Source organism: Nelusetta ayraudi, unplaced genomic scaffold (assembly GCF_046127955.1).
Source record: "Nelusetta ayraudi isolate G7.1 ecotype Tasmania unplaced genomic scaffold, CSIRO-AGI_Nayr_v1 ptg000011l, whole genome shotgun sequence".
In the NCBI taxonomy this organism is placed as follows: Eukaryota; Metazoa; Chordata; class Actinopteri; order Tetraodontiformes; family Monacanthidae; genus Nelusetta; species Nelusetta ayraudi.
The window spans coordinates 3,479,264-3,496,350 of record NW_027466061.1 but is presented as its reverse complement, the minus strand read 5'-3'; the positions used below and the strand labels follow the sequence as shown (position 1 = coordinate 3,496,350).

General features: G+C 41.9%; 1 protein-coding gene across 3 annotated transcripts in view; it reads left to right on the top strand.

Moving 5' to 3' along the window:
• cblb (Cbl proto-oncogene B, E3 ubiquitin protein ligase) overlaps nt 1-17,087 on the top strand; it is a 44,167-nt gene that overhangs the window by 11,213 nt on the left and 15,867 nt on the right. For all 3 annotated transcript variants that reach the window (XM_076020085.1, XM_076020084.1, XM_076020086.1), the window contains 5 exons: nt 5,041-5,187; nt 6,930-7,086; nt 10,337-10,458; nt 15,171-15,308; nt 16,682-16,769. In XM_076020085.1, coding sequence (XP_075876200.1) covers nt 5,041-5,187; nt 6,930-7,086; nt 10,337-10,458; nt 15,171-15,308; nt 16,682-16,769 — 652 coding nt within the window. The remainder of the gene's footprint in view (nt 1-5,040; nt 5,188-6,929; nt 7,087-10,336; nt 10,459-15,170; nt 15,309-16,681; nt 16,770-17,087) is intronic.

Genomic DNA, 17,087 nt, shown 5'->3' with positions numbered 1-17,087 from the left:
CTTTAAGATTGATAGATATGACTGACAATAATATGTACATATATATATATATATATATATATATATGTATGTATATGTATGTATATATATATATATATATATATATATATATGTATGTATATATATATATATACACATATATACATTATATACATACATATATACAAAGATACATGTATATATGTATGTATAGATACATATATATGTATGTTTAGAAATGTTTGTTTTTATTTTATTTTGTCTTTGGTGCTAGCCAGCACAACATTGTTCAAGTTCAAGTTCAAGTTATTTATTGTCATTGTTGAACAAAGTTAAGAACAAAATTTGTTTGGAGCATCCCCATCACCGCTGGCATCAGTACTCGAAAACAATAATCATAAATAAATGAAAAAAAAATCACCAAAGTGCAATAGTGCTAGTGCATATGAAATATTGACAGTCCAGTTGCGTGCAAAAAGCAAATTCACAATGATCCTCTCCGCAGCCTTGACCACTCTGTGGAGTGCCTTCTTGTCTGCCTTGGTGCAGCTGGAGAACCACACCAGTAGCCCGTAGGTGAGCACGCTCTCTACTACGGCGTGGTAGAAGTTTACCATGAGTCCCTGTGGAAGTTTTGCCTCATGCTGTATCATGCGTCACGGAAATACACGGGTTTCTGTCTATGAATTAGTAGCTTTACCTTAATTGTTGCTCACGCAGCTCCAGGAACTGGAGATGATTTTGAAACTACAAATGCAAGTGACAACAATGAACTTTTCTCTTCCTCTCTGTCTGGCCACTCTAGTATTAATGGAGAAACCAGCAGGCAGTGGTATCAAGCCAGTGGTTTGATACGACCAGCTGCTTTTGTTGTGCTCTTTTCAATTGAAACAATAAAAACACATGTATTTGCTTACACTGCAGTTTTGTCTTTCAACTTATTTCCACTGGCATTGCTGTGACCAAACTTGTCGAAGATTTCAGTGTTTTCTCCTGAAATTTGTCCATGGATGTGTTGTGGTGGCGTAGTTTTTCAAACAACCTCAATCCCAGTTTGGCATTTTCTGCACGGCAATCATCTTTTCCCTCGCTCCACCACTAAACATCATTTGGACTTTCACTGTGTGCTCCTCACTGTGTGTCTCTATTTCAGGAGAGGGCTAGCAGATATGTGCTATTTCCTCCTCTTCACTCTTTCATTATACAATCAAAGCTTCTGAGCCAGGATGGGTGAGATAGACAAATAGTTGTCATGAACATAAATCTACTCTTCATTTTTTTGATTCTTCACATTGGCATCCAGAGTTTTTTTTGTCTACTTGTGTCAATAATGGCTTCCAGGAACTCATTTAGGCCTCTCCTTCCTTTGTCTCTCTGTCTAGATAGATGTGTCCTGTTGCCCTCAAGCAAATAATTAGCCTGAATAATGTATGATGATAACAAACACAAAATCAGCTCCAGTGCCCTCCCGTCTTTTTATTTTCCCTTAGAAGCCGCCCTGCTTTCAGCTTGTGGGCTTTTGCCCAACCTTCCAGAGCAGCTCCTCACTCTGTGGTCTTATCAACACCGTCATCACATCTGTTTGTTCCTCACCACACCCTCCCCAGCCTTTTTGCTCGTTCTGTGTGTGGCAGCGGCCGCATGTAGTGGAACGGATAGGCATCGCATCTGTCTGGTAGCCTATTTGTTGAGCCATTACAGTCCCTCGTGGCTGCTGTGCTCTGCTCCCACCGCGTCTCTGCTGTCAGCTGCACAAATACACTAATCTACAAATACAAACACAGCAGAGCTGGACTGGCGTCTCCAAAGCATCAAGCTTTTATTCCGTTTTAAGCGTTGTGCTTTGGGTCCCCTTACCCTGCCACCCTCTTGCCCCAGCTGTGACCTCGGGCCTGCTGGACTAATAACTTCAGCAATCCCCAGTCCCAGACAACCCCAAATTACAAGCTGGTGTGTGGTTTTGTATCTACCCATTTTCCTTCTCCAATTCTCTTTTGGCAGATGTTTTTTGGTCCCTTTTTAATGACATTTTGATCGGCATTTAGGAGAAAACCCGTGATTCATTTATGAACAGGATTATAACTTTTAAGGCTCCAAAGTGAAACCTGAATAGGTTTGGAAAATCTGACAGCATTTGCTATTTGAGTTGCTATTTGTGTTGTTGAGCTTTTTTGCTACATAATTTTCTGGTGTGGTCCAGGTGACAGGAAACTGGCAGGAACAGCGATTGGCAGAGGCAGCGCTGCACTAGTGCAGGTGTCACCACAACAACGACTTGTCAACATGTAGACCAATATCAGCCACTTTGTTTTTGACAGGATTTGACAACCTGTTAAGGTTCACCCGCGTGCTAAATTAAGTGTGGACAGGCAATGTTATTTTACAACAACACGGTAAAGGTTCTTTTCCGTCATGGTTCTCGTTTGAGCCCCCAGAATTCGGGTTGAAAAAGACCTTTCTTTTTGTTTTGTTTTTTTTCCACTCTGCAAGTCATCCAAGGGGGCCCGTTACAGCCGCTGCATGCACCGGTGAGCCAAGACACTCTCTCACCACACATTCTGAGTAGAGTCACCCTAATGATCAGGCCGGCTTTCTTGGGGCACTTTTCAAATGAGACAGATTACACAACCAGTGTAATGGCCTGGAGGGATGGCAAGGCCATGTGCAGAAGAACCAACAACTTGCACCAAATAGGAAGTCACAGCTGAGAACTAGCAAACGGTGTGTCCTAGATTGTTTTTGAGGACGTGCTCAAAATGTATCTACCACGCTGCCACCACGCAGCAGTGTTTCATTGAACAATAAACAAGGAAGAAGTGCACAGAGTTGAACCAAAACATGGCATCCAACGCACAAAGCATTTTTATTTCTTCCGGCTTCTGCATGGGTGTTTTGGAACTGAGCTGTTCTTTGAGAAAAAGGCTGTAAATTGAGTTTGAATCACAAAGCATTATGTAAGCATCTGCAGCCTCTCCCTCTGCATCCCAATGGAGAGCTTTTTTGGCTGGTCCTCGGTTGATTAAAGGCCTAATGGTGACTGGAAGGCACGGAAGCATGAGCATGAAATTACTGAGACGGGCCCGGCTTTGTCAGTTGTGGACGCGCGCGCGTGCACGCACACACACACACCCACACACACACACACACACTCATAAACCCAGAAGCTTGAGTGTAGGCTAGCACCAGGGAGAACAGTGGTTCTCACTTATTCTCGTCTCTGTTCCAGTCACTGCGCTTGTGTCAAAGTGAAAGACGGAAATCTTATTTGACACCCGGTTCAATTTCATATGGACAGAAGGCTGTGCAAATGTTGTATACTCATCAATGCCTTGTGCCTCACATAGACCTCGGTTGACTCATGTCTCCGTCAGCTGTGTCATGAGGTTGTCTCATGCAAAAGAGTTCACTTGTGGTCAAGGGGGACCCCAAGCACACAATGTTTTCAGTGTCCTTAAGGTTTTGAAACAGACAAGCATTGAGATTGATCCTTTGCTTTCAGTGCCACAATAACGGATGAAATCATAAATAAATAATGTCTATCCTCTAATGTGAAACAAAGAGATGCGCAGAAGTAGGCACGACCCCGGACTGCAATAATGATGGATGAGTCAGCAGTCCGGTCTATACCAAAGTGCCCTGCGCTTTCCTCTGTGGTTCACAAAGCCTTTTCAGGACTGTCCTTTGGGTTGCATGAAATGAGTGTGGACAGTGGGCTTTGTGAAAGGTAATTATGGTTCAGTTTCAGAAATCAGGGAATACAGACAAGCACTAAAAACTTTCACGTTGAACCCAGTCATGGTGTCATTATTTAGCCGTGAAGTATTGGCAGAGAGCCCTGCAACCCTCTTTGTCAATACTTCCGGGGGACTTAGTTATGTTAGTGATGGTTATGAACAGGAGACTTAAAGTTTAATTCGGGGGCGTGTGATGAAGAGTGTATACCAAATGAGACAAAACCAAACTTGCAACCACTCGCAAAAGAATGTGGCCTGTCACAAGCTAAAACTTGCCAGTTCACACCAATGAGACTCAAGGAGACAATGTTGAACTTAATCAGAATCAAGTTTTCTTTAAATATGTATATATATATATATATATATGTATATATATATATATATATATATATATATATATATATATACATATATATATATATATGTATATATATGTATATATATATATATATACATATATATATATATGTATATATATATATATATATATATATATATATATATATATATATATATATATATATATATATATATTTATGTATATATAAATCAAGTTATTTAAATATATATTTATTTATATATTGCATATATATGTATCTGTATGTATGTATGTATGTATGTATGTATGTATGTAATAGAATGGCCAGCGTTAGTGCGGGTCTTTTACACCATCAAGGAACAATCCCCAGGGAATCGCTAATGGTATTTTACCAGCATGGCGCTGCCCAAGTTTCTTTTTTCAGCTCTCTGGAAAGCTGGATTTTACCCTTTAATCCCATTGTGGTTAACAATTTACAAGACGTTTTAGCTGGCTTTCAGGTTTCCAGTGAAATGTTTACCAATGGTGCACACATTATAATGACTCTGAAACCAGAAAAATGCCATCTGGAAAGCTGAGTCACTGTTGCTGGAGTCTGTCCTGAGGTGCAGTGGCTACCTATTCACCCATTGGGTGAGGTTTTTTTCCATCCATGAAATCCCAGAATGACTACGTGGATTTGTTAATGGCGTTTATTTTGAGGTTACGAATTATGAAAAGTTGAAATATCCATTTTGTGCAAACTATCCCTTGAAAGCTGTTTCACAAGTTTTTAAGCTGCAATTGTCAGTATTTTGAAATATACCAGTCATGTAGGGTTTCCTGCACTCCTTCTTTTTATGTTCCAGTAGCAGGCATGACCACAATTTTTGAATGTTCTATCTTCTGCTGCAACCTCAAATATTTTCAATTGAAAAATGATTAGATAATTATTGGTTAGATACGAGGATTTGCTTACAATCCGGGCAAAAATACGCTAATGCGCTCTTTCTTTTCTTCTCTCTGCAGACGGAACCTGACCAAGCTCTCACTGATCTTCAGCCACATGCTGGCTGAAATCAAAGCCATCTTCCCTGGGGGACACTTCCAAGGGGACAACTTCAGGATCACCAAAGCTGATGCTGCTGACTTCTGGAGGAAATTTTTTGGAGAAAAGTAAGGTTCAGCTCGTATGAACTGCTTCCGCCGTCTCGAGGTGATCGTCACCTCTCTGCGACACCAGAGTGTACGCCCGCGAGGGGGAGGTTTGCAATCACAATCTGTGATGTCACTCGTTGCAGATGTTTCCTGTTTTTTATCCTCTCAGGAACTCTTACTTTTGTAGTGGTTTGAACATGCACAGGTTTTTTTTTTTTTTTTTTTTATCATTCTGAGCGCATGAAAGGAGAGAAGCCGACGTGCGACTCAGTCTGGTGACCTGAAGCGCACCAGTGTGACTAAATTACGTAAATGGATGAAATCAGAAAGGAGACATAATATCTCTCACCAGTTGAAATGTGGAAGTTCACATATAATCATATCTTCTGCTTGGATCAGTTCAGGCGAGACCTTTACCAGAGTCCTGCACAACTTCATGAACAACACCAGCATTCGTACAGTGTGGTTAAGCTAGAAATCTAAAATAATGAAATGCCTCTTTATTGATTTTAAGAAGGACACCATGAGGCATTAGCTCCAGGGTTATGACTTGTTAGTATATTATGTTTGAAACATTTTAAAAAGAATATCAGTTCCTGCAGTTGTGTTATTTTTTTTATGGAAAGCTCATGGTAAAGGAAGGAAAAAAAACACAAATGATTTTGATGACATTTATTAAGTCACGTTCTTCTTGGTCACTTCCGTATTTTAGGCACTAAAAGTAACTTTGGTAATTCCAAGAGGACAGCGGAGTGGCCTAAGAAACAGTTCAGGCATACATCTCAAAAACACAAAGAAATGTGAAGTTAGTTCTTACATGAAAAACTTTATGTTCAGGTCAGATAAAAAAAAAAAAGTTGTTAGAAAATAACTGCTTAAAGGTCAGTTTCACATGACTCAAGTAAATGGTTCATTACTGGGTTTGACGTCATCAAGTCGAAAATGTGGTTTGGGGATCTGAAATCCTGAGACACTGAGAGCAGGTTGTGATCTCACTCAGCCATGAGCTGCTTGTCACCGTGGCTCTTTTTCTTGTAGTTTGTGTCGTGACAATTTGCAACATCTGTCCACACTCAAACATGTTGATGCTCCGCAGGCCATCATACAACAATATTGGCTTGGAGAGCATTGTAGGTTTGGTTTTACAGCAAATGTTGTCTGATCACAATCTTATTTCAATGATTCGACTGTTTATTCTCTTTGTCCATTTGAAACTCTTGCCTATTATATTTTTTTACATCAATTTTCTACATCTTTTCCTTCTTTCTCTCTGGACGTTAGCAGAGCTGCGCTGTTTTCAGCATGTGAGGCTTGGTGTGTTATTGCAAACCTTTGCCCCCCGTGAGTCTGCTCATGTTGAAAAGTCGCCGCTTCTTCCAGGAGGACTCTACGTTTACTGCTGCAGCATAAACTAATCTGGCTGCACGTGCCTTTCCCTGATTTAATAGCACCGTCGCTGCAGCCAAGTAGCAGCGCTTTTAGGCTTTTCCTTGTGTTGTTACAGACGTCGTTAGCTTAGCATGTATTTCACGGCACCTGCACTGTGTGAAGGCCAACTCAGAAGCTGATCAAAGGTGGCCAAGTAAAACTGTGACTGACATTCGACAGGAATAGCATCATATTAACAACCCGTTATTCAGTGTCTCGTTGCCTGTTGAAAGCAGAGAACCTCGTAAGCTTTTCCACAAACTGTCGCCTTTCAGTGGCCTCTTTGAGTTGGTGTCTTTGTTTCTCTCTGATGTGGCTTTGCTCTCTTACAGGACAATAGTGCCATGGAAAGTCTTCAGACAGTGCCTACATGAAGTGCATCACATCAGCTCTGGCCTGGAAGCTATGGCCCTTAAATCTACGATTGACCTCACCTGCAATGACTACATTTCCGTGTTTGAGTTTGACATCTTCACACGCCTCTTCCAGGTTGGTTCCAGGTTCAAGCTTCCGATTATTTTCTGCTGCTTTTTTGTTGTTGTTGTTTTTTTTTTAATTTATTTTAGTTGCAGTTTCACCTTTGTGCACAAACCAAAACAGAAAGACTCAGACTGTAATAGCAGTTTATGTGTTAGACCTTATAAATGTGACTAATGTAAGCAGCGTCAAGCAATTATCACTATCACCGTGAATTATTAAGAAAGGTCAAGAGAGGTTAAGAAAGGTATTTCATGAGTACAGGAGGAGACAACAGACTTGGATTGCATTTCGATTTTCTCTAGCTCGCTGAATCTTCTAATAGAGAGAAAAAAAACAGAACATAAAATCAGCAGTACAATTATGAATTTCAAAGGAGTGCCAAAAATAATATAAGGCGAATTCATAAAAAAAAAAAAAAAACAGGCCACTTTGGCAAAGATAATAAACCAAATCCTCAAATTTACAGTAGGAGGCTATATTACAGCAATGAAAGTTCATATTTTGATACAGCTAATTGGCTCTGAGGGAAAGGTCAGCAGCCTTCATAAGGCCTCACTCTCGTACTCACTAAACACCGTTTGTGATGTACCATCATGCTTCCTAACCAATTATAGAGAGTTGATGTTTTGGCAGATTTTCTCTGAAACTTTACTGATCTTTATGACGATGTTGGAATGTTCAAACGTTAAAGGAGCTCCACCAAAACAATAAGTCCTAAATCAAGTTGTTTTTTTTTTGAGTACTTTTTTTTCTGATTGTTAGATGCTATTATTTTGCATCCAGATAAAGGATTTGTGCAATCCAAGTGTGTGTTGAACACAGCAGAAACCCCTGGACTGTGGATATGGTTTCTTTGTGTGTGGGGTTTATCCCTGAGCTTCTGTAATAAAATAACAAGAATATAGTTGGAAACGACCAATTCTTAAACTGGATTTATACTAGGACGAATTCTTGAAACCACAGATTACACCATATGCCAGGGTAAAGTAGGCCGTACTTTAAACAATATTGCGTTGAGTCCAAATGAAATTGTAAACCCTACACACAAATTGTAAACCCTCTGTGAACACACTGTAAATTTACTGTAGGATGTGACAGAATAATTTAGGAACTCTTTGATATCTCTGGTTCTCTTTGTGCCTGTTTGTGGATTTCAGATGTGTGTGACTGATCCCTTCCGTTGACTGGCCATGTGGCCTCAAGATGGTGTGTGGGTGTCGGGGCCTCAAAGGCCATGTTCCTCTTAGCGCAATGGTTTTCTTTTGAATGTTAACTCAGAACAAGCTAACAGTGGATTAATCAGGGACACATTTTTAGGATCAGTGTCCAAGCCATTATTTTTCTTATCAAACCAACCCGCCAGGAGGGATGAAATTTGGATTTAACGCTGACATTTTTAACTATTTTTGCGTCAGTCTAATTCAAAACATGACTTTAGAGAGGCAGTTTGGCGTGTGGGAGGCACTGCTGACTGAGTGCTTCCTGGAAAGCCATTACTAGGTGAGTGTAGAGCGTGTCAGAGCAAAGAGTTCCTTTCGGTCAGTCTTTGCTGATTCACTGGTTGGGAATGGTAGTGGAGGGCTGGGGTTGACATCAGAGGGTCCACGCACCAGTGAGTTGAGCTGATGAACATGGCTGGGAAATAGGTCAAACTTAGGCATGTGTCAATTTGCAGCATGACCCTCATACCCTCATGCAACAACCCCTTTGCCACAGCTCCTCTGTGCACTAACTGTATGATGCACCAAGGCCACTTTTAGCTTTGCACAGCAGCTGGTTTGCTCAGTTTCGACTGAAATATTGCACCAGTCAAACAGTTACAGAGAACCTATAATTTCTTGGTCCTCTACGACCAGCCAGCTTGCTTTATTTCTTAGAGGAATATAGAGGCATGAAAGTCAGCTGCTCCACAGTGCTTTGGAAAACCCCGAAGTAGATTAGGACTCGGAAGAAGAAGCTGCTATGGGTTGGCAGCAGTGGCTCCTTATACAAAGACGACACTGCACGCGTGCTGCTTTGCACTGGGCGACGTTCGCTGGGACAGATTCATCACATTTGCGCTTTGAACCCAACTGGCTGTGGGAGGAGTTGCGTTAAATGCCGCCCGGCACGCACAGTGGTTTACCACAAGGCTGTGGTGTGTTTGGCTCAGGTCACCCCTTGCACCAATAGGAGGCCTTGAGCTAACTGAAACTCTTGAAACGTGATGGAAGATTCTCCCCAACACCTTCCAGGTTTTGCCCCTTCATCTTTAAATGATCTTTGTACTGGATGGTAATTTGAGAAACATTTAGGAAATGTCACATTTTGGCAAGTTTAGTTCAGGCCACTTTTTGACCAGCCTTGAAAATGATTAAATCATTACTACCCCAACTGTGAGTCTTTTGGTTGTGTCTCGCCTGTTTGTTCCCAACTGGCGTCCAACTGGTTGTTGGAGTCAACAAACTGAAAATGTGGTCAGAACTCGCTCCTCTGCCATTTCAGGCCAAAGTCCTGTCAGCCCAGTGTGCTTCGAATGTCCCTGCTATGAATCAGCTACACAGTGAGGGCAGCGGATTATTGAGCTCAATCTACCAGGCAGGTTTGGAAGAGAGCGTTGTGGCTTTGGCACCATGTCCAGCTCACTTGGCAGACCCGCTGAAGCCATTCAAACACGTGGGCCCACTGGTTTCTACTTTTGCTTCTCATATAAACAAGCTTGGTTTGTCTTCCTTGTTGATGTTATTTAATACGAGTGCCCACGATCATGACTGGATTTAGAATCGAACTCTAGTGTGGCCAGAGTACTCGAAAAACAAGGCTATCTAGCCATGCCATTTATTTAGCCCTGTGTTTTGTATTTGTCTCCACTCTCATAAAACGCACACAGTTCTGTGCATGTGAATGGATTTCACTCCTTTGTCGTAATGTCAGCTCTTTCAAACTGAGTGCTTTGGCATCTGTGAGACATCCATCAAGTTGCGTGCAAAGCCAACTTCAACTAGCTTCTGTGTGCAAAATACCTTCCAAACCCAAAGCTGCTGGCCTGAAATCAGACAGTTGCCCTGTCTGCCTTTCCTCACATATACTTTTAATGTCATTAATTGAGCACAGCCAAATATTTTTGGATTCAGCATATTATTTAGTCTTGACTATTTTTTTCAGGTTTGGCAGAGACACTGACACAGCACGACTTTGTGGAAAAGATGAACTTCTGCTTCATGATAATCTTATTGGTTAAAATAAAATTGTGTGATATTTCTTCTTTTTCCCTTTTAAGCCATGGGGATCAATTCTGAGGAATTGGAATTTCTTGGCAGTAACACACCCGGGCTACATGGCCTTCCTCACCTATGATGAAGTCAAGGCCCGACTGCACAAGTACACCAACAAACCTGGCAGGTATGTAATACAGAGTTCTGCGTTGTATAACCTGGTGGAAAAGATTTTCCTCAAGGACAACAGAAACATGCAAAATCAATGTGTATCGTAGTTGAGAGAACCTTTAAATACCTTTAGGTCATCAATATGTTTTTAGGAAGTGTATTAAAGTTAGAAAATATTGATATTATTTCTCTTCAAAGTTTCAAGAGAATCAGTTACTGTGAGATCAGTCTGAGGGTGTGAGCTGCTATTGCATCTGAGCAGGTTTTCTCATGACTCTTGCACCTTTATTAAAAATATTGCTTTCTGTTTACCATAATATACATACTCGAACATAAAGACCATGTGGAGAAATTGACCTTTGGGTGCCTGACTTGACAACTTTGTTGCTGAATCCTTCTCCTGCTCTTCTCTTCTCTTATTTTGCGATCAACATTTCTCTGCTTTGAATCCATCCCATTTTCTGACCTTACTGTCAGATGCTGTCTTTTGCATGAAGGTCTAAGAGTTTGCTCCTCCTAATTCCTATCAAAGTAAATTCACATTTCTACCAAAACACTCTCATCACCTCGACAGGGAGAATACTCCAGTTTCTTATTTGCTTCAGTTCTTCCAGGAGCCTTGAGCTGAGCAGCTTGTAAAATGCACGTCTGTTTTCTGTCCACTCTCATGTTTGAGCTCACATCCGTGTTGTGACCCTGACTGCCTGCATCCCTGAACTGAATGTGCAACCCTCACCTCTGCTTTTCTGACACTGCACTGCACAAAGTGAGCTGACGTATTGGGACAAATCTGTCTGTTCTCTTTGCCTTTTCAAATCTTTCAGTGGCCTTTTGGTATGTTTTGAGGTGTATCTGGAAAAATTAAGTGATCCAATGTATTACTTATTGAAGCATTGCTTTAGTTCACCTCAGCACAGTTTTTATTACTATTCAATATATTATGTAAGTCAGTAAGTCAGAGGCGGGCCTGTGTACATGCAGTGAAAACCTTATGTGGATGGGGTTAGTGTAACCAATGAAATTTAACTTATTTGTGATAATTACGATTGGGATGTGCAAAACCACCATGCATGGGATTTGTTCTTTAGAATACTAATGTGTATTATAATGGAATGATATATTCCACCATGGGGCGACACAGTGGCGCAGTGGTTAGCGCTGCCGCCTCACAGCAAGAAGGTTGTGGGTTCGATTCGGGGCCTGGGACCTTTCTGTGTGGAGTTTTTCATGTTCTCCCTGTGTCTGCGTGGGTTCTCTCCGGGTTCTCCGGCTTCCTCCCACGATCCAAAAAAAAACATGTGAGGTCAATTGAACACTCTAAATTGTCCGTAGGTGTGCATGTGAGTGTGAATGGTTGTTTGTCTCGATGCGGCCCTGCGATGAACTGGCGACTTGTCCAGGGTGTCCCCTGCCTTCGCCCTAAGACAGCTGGGATAGGCTCCAGCAGAACCCCCTGACCCTGAGGGTATGGAAAATGAATGAATGAATGAATATTCCACCATTTCTTTGTGAGTGACGTTATCTCAAGGCTTAAAAACAGAAAATCACAACTGGCACAGAGCATTTGTAATGGAGAGCGGGGGAATCAAAAAATAAAAAAAACAAGAGCATCTTTGAAAGTGTAAACAGTAAAGGTCATATTTCCATCTGCTGGATGTGAACTTTTTCTCTCCATCCTTCAAACTGCGAGCCCACATCATTTGGCAGCACGAAATGACTCATATCTCACAGTGGGGTTAAAAACAAATCATACTGATAAAATGAAAATAGGCTGTAATGAGTCCTTTTCATTGTGTATCAACAGCAATATCACTCTCATATAGAAATATATATTGGTTCCCTTGCATACATACAGAATAAACTGCCTCATTAAGGTGTGTTGGATCTAACTAGACTGTTATCTTGTAGGTAACATGTAAAAGCCACCCATAACTGCTATTGAATATCATTTTATTCTTGCAGTAATCCATTTTGATTCATGAATTGCAATGGTGCCACCTAAACTGATCGCAAACTATTGGACTTTTTTTTTTTTTTTTTTTTCAAAAGACAGGCAGGTTTTAGGAGCCTTTGGTTCATTCTGGTTGGACATCTTGTTGGTGATTTTTGGAGACTAGGATGCCACAGGCCCTCATCTGCCGTTTATCTGTGTCACCACACACAGCCACATCTCAATGTCAAAATATTGCTGTTCCACAATCCAATTTTTGTAGGTATTCCTACTGATCTCTTTGCCTCCCTAACCCCCGCCGTTCACATATTTGCTTTTGAATATTTCACATATTGGCCAGTGTGACCAACAGCCTCAGAGCTCAAGCTCAAAGGCAACAGATATCAGATTTTTTTTCCCCCTTTTGATAAAATTCCACTGTGGATTATGCGTGTCATAAACAAGCCGGGGTTTGCTGTCACACTGCTAAGCCTCGGCCCTGAAAAACCCTTCCAAATGCTCTTTACTACTGGTGTAAATATTTATAACTTTGTTTCAAAGCCCATGATGCCAGACGTTCTGAGTAATTCCATATACACATGCGGAACAACAAAATTCTGTGGAATTCTCAGAAAAGATAATACGCTGGCTTAACCCTTTATCATGCTCTCAGTGGAATATTGAGAAATTTCAAACTTAAATCCTGGAGTGTCAAAATTGGATGTAAGACAATCTTTTTTCTTCATTGACTTGTGTGTATAGTATTTATTTATTTTTTTTAAATACGTAAGAGAATAATCTTGAATCTTAAAATCATGAGAACATTCATATCCGTTTTGAACATGCAGGCAACTGAGTACACTTGTCAAAATATCTCTCACAAAGGGCACGCAGTGTTTGAACAACTTCAGCAAGTCACCACACGGAACCCAGTGACTTTAAACTCCCCACGCAACCACCAGCAAGCAAGTAATGAAATAACTCCACTGTAGAGAGGCTGTGTAAAAATATAATGGTGCCTCTGCGGCACCTTTCACTCTCCGACCTGCATGTTACACAAATGACACTGATGAGCTCCAGGGAGATCATTCTGAACATGATCAAGGCGTGAGGGGAGTGCGGTTTTTCCACGAGCACTGTTTTCATTAGAAAACACATCGCAACCCGACAGCAGCCACACATGGCGGGGAGAGAGAAAAAAAAATCCCTGTGAGCTGCGAGTGACGAGGAGGCGGCCAGGCTGAGCCGTGCTTCACCTCCGGCTCTCTGCCAACCTGTCTGTGTGCGCTCTAATGATATTCTATCGCGCACTGAGTCACACAGCGATTCACACCACCGACACTTTTTCTGCGCAACAAACCTGTTTGGTGTGATCGTTGAGCTGAAATATGATAAATACATCTAACAAGTCGTTTTCTTCCAGATGCACACAAAATGTGATTTGTGCACGAATTACACAATCTGCGCCCAAACAGATGCAAGCTTCTTCTTTTTTAAACCAAAAAACTGCCCGTTTGCTCTTAGCAGTGGTGTTTGAATGATGTATTTGGTGATCGTCGCCTCACACATTTGCATATGCATATGCACATTTCCTGTCAATACCTGTTCTGCATAACCAGAGTTGCCAGGAAGGACGAGATATTCACACAATGGCAAGCTGCCTTGCTCATGGCAGCTCTGACTGACAGGAAATGAGCTACGTGCCATTAGACTATTTAACTCTATATGTATTGGCTTCCAGCGGGTGAAGATGCTTACTTTCTGAAGTAGTTTAGAAGTTTGATTAATCACTCGTAAAGTGTTGTTGCTACATCATTACAAAATAGTAACACAGTTACTCAAAGTTTTTGTTCTTGATTTTGTAAGGACATTTGTTATGCTTTTAATTGTGTATTCATGCTTGAATGATGTGTGTTGGTGTTGGTATTATGATTCAATTCTCCATTGGTGGATTTTAAGCAAACCGACTGTAAGCACCGATTATTAATAAAGTTATTATCATAGTTAAAATATATAAGCAGGAGTCAAAGTTGCCACATGGTGCTGCCATTATCTCGATAGTGTGGTATAAATACTTTTTCTTCAGATTTTCACATTTTTGCAGTTTCTTTGACAGACCTACAACATGAGCTGTGATGCTGAGGAAAGGATGCTCTTAAACTGTCATTTTTAGATATATGAAAAGACTACTGAAACCTTGCGTCAAGTCACCTTAGATGACTTGCGCATCTCCCGATGCACAATTATCTGCAACCACTTTGGAAAGCATCATTTTGGCATAAGATAAACACCTGTTGAATGAAGTTGGAAATGTGAAGCAATTAAATGTTGCTATCGTGAGATAATTGGATAACAAGCATGTCTGCTCAAGACAGAGAGATTGTGACACAGAGATTATTTCTAGTTAAGACAACACTACAAATCAGGAAGCCAATGACAAAGAAAATCTCTAATGTGTTAGACAGCTGTGTTTAACTCAGAGTTGTAGAAAAACTCCTCCAGCTGAGACAGTGAATGAATATTTTCCGTCAGTGTTGTTACTTTTCTGTCCTTTGCATCTCCTACCAATGAACCTTTTGACCGTTTCAAGCAGCTCCATCACTGCTCACAATGCGCCTCTTTACACATGCAGTTTGTGTGTTGGAGTCCACCAACACTCACCTGATCGTTGCTGCCCCTTCAAAACTAAAGGGACTGATTTTTAACAAACTTGATTGGATTTTAAAACTGTGTCAGGTTTTCTTGGCAGAGCACTGCAGTGAAATGTTTGTTTTGTCCTCCCTTCCTCCCTCCCACAGTTACATCTTTAGACTCAGTTGCACACGCCTGGGACAGTGGGCCATCGGCTATGTGACCAGCGATGGAAACATACTGCAGACCATCCCCCACAACAAGCCTCTGTTCCAGGCCCTCATCGACGGCTACAGAGAAGGCTTGTACGTAACCTATCACACAGTGGCTCTTGTTCAGCTGCCACCCTGCTTGTATATTGATCCCCTCCACACTCCTCTTCCACCACCCCAGTGCTAAACTCTCCGCTGAGGACACGTTGTTCAAAGGGGGAGGAATGATTAACAGCGTTTGAATCAGTCACCTCGGATTTGCGGACTTTAAATGTGCCTTGGCAGAGCGCAGCTGGCGTGGAGGAGGTGGAGGCGGCTCCTCGGCCAACATGAGTCAATGTTCTTCTTCTGGGTCGCTTTTTTCTTTTAGAAGGGCGGGTTTCAAATTTTGAGGTGTCCTGCAAAAACAACCCTGAGTGTGTGAGAGTGAGTGAGTGTGTGTGTGAGTGTGTATGAGTGTGTGTAGGTGTGTCTGTGTGCATGTGAGTACATATGTGAGTCTCTGTGTGTTTGAGTGAGACAGAGAGAGTGTATCTGAATGTGTGTGTGTGTGTGTGTGTGTGTGTGTGTGTGTGTGTGTGTGTGTGTGTGTGTGTGTGTGTGTGTGTGTGTGTGTGTGTGTGTGTGTGTGAGTTTGTATGAGTGTGTGTGTGGGCGTAGGTGTGTGTTTGTATGTCTGTGTGTGTGTGCGAGTGTGTGCGAGTGTGTGCGTGTGTGTGTGTGTGTGTGTGTGCGCGAGTGTGTGTGTGTGTGTGTGTGTGTCGGAGCCTGTAATCCTCCAGGTTCCCCAGACAGATCAAACACACCTGCCTCCACTTAGAGTGCGCTGCGTTCAACTCCACTTGGCTGTTATGAGTTTACTCAATCTCCTCCTGCATCTCTGCGTCCCCTCGCAGTCTCACTGTGACTGGGGGGGTGGGGGGGGGGGGGGGGGGTGAGGAAGAGGAGGGGAAGGGAGGGGGTGTTTGAAGCACCTCTGTTTATGATCAGTGAGCCGGGGGGGGTGCTTCGCTCGGCCGCTGTTAGGCCAGCATCCCATCAGTCATCCTGACATTTACACCGAGCCAATTGACTTGAAGGGCCCTTCGTCGCAGTGATTGCCGATGGCTCTTTTGTTTCCTTCAGATAAGGCTGTTCAATTTCCGACTTCTATTCAAGTCTTCAATTGGAACATGCTTAGCGCTCAAAATCAGTGTCAGTGGGTTTTGTTTTCTAAAACCAATCAAAAGTCTCATTTTCACAGGAGCTTGATGCCAAGGACTTCTTCTGTTGCACCTCATTGGCTGTGCTTTCCACTGTATCCATGGCTTTTTTTTTGACAGTTACTGTAAACAAAGCAAGTTACAAATTCATGTTCTGTGCCCTGAGTGAACGTTGTTGTTAGTAACATAATGGAATGCGTGACGCATCATGCAAATCGCACTCAAAAGTTGGTTAAAACTCTTCTTTTTTTCCCCCCTTTGCAGCTATTTGTTCCCTGACGGCCGCAGTTACAACCCTGACCTCACTGGTTTGTGCGAGCCAACGCCTCATGATCACATCAAAGTGACGCAAGTGGGTTTGTGTGTGTCTGAAACGTGCTTAATGTCACCACAGTGAAGCCAAAATGCATACGTTTGCTCGGGAAATTCATTTTTTTATAAAAAAAAAAAAAAAAAAAAAGAAGATTTCATTTTGGAGGTTTTCTCTAATTCTGTACCTCAGTCTTTAGCTGCCGCTGTGAGCTGGTAGTTCTGGCACAGAAACATCCGTTGAAGACTGAAATTGTGAAGAAATCAACCATTTTTGAAATGAACATCTGATACAGCATGAGTGTGTTTTACTGACACAACCTAGTCTGTATTTTCTCTTGCAAAGCCCCTCCTCCATTTT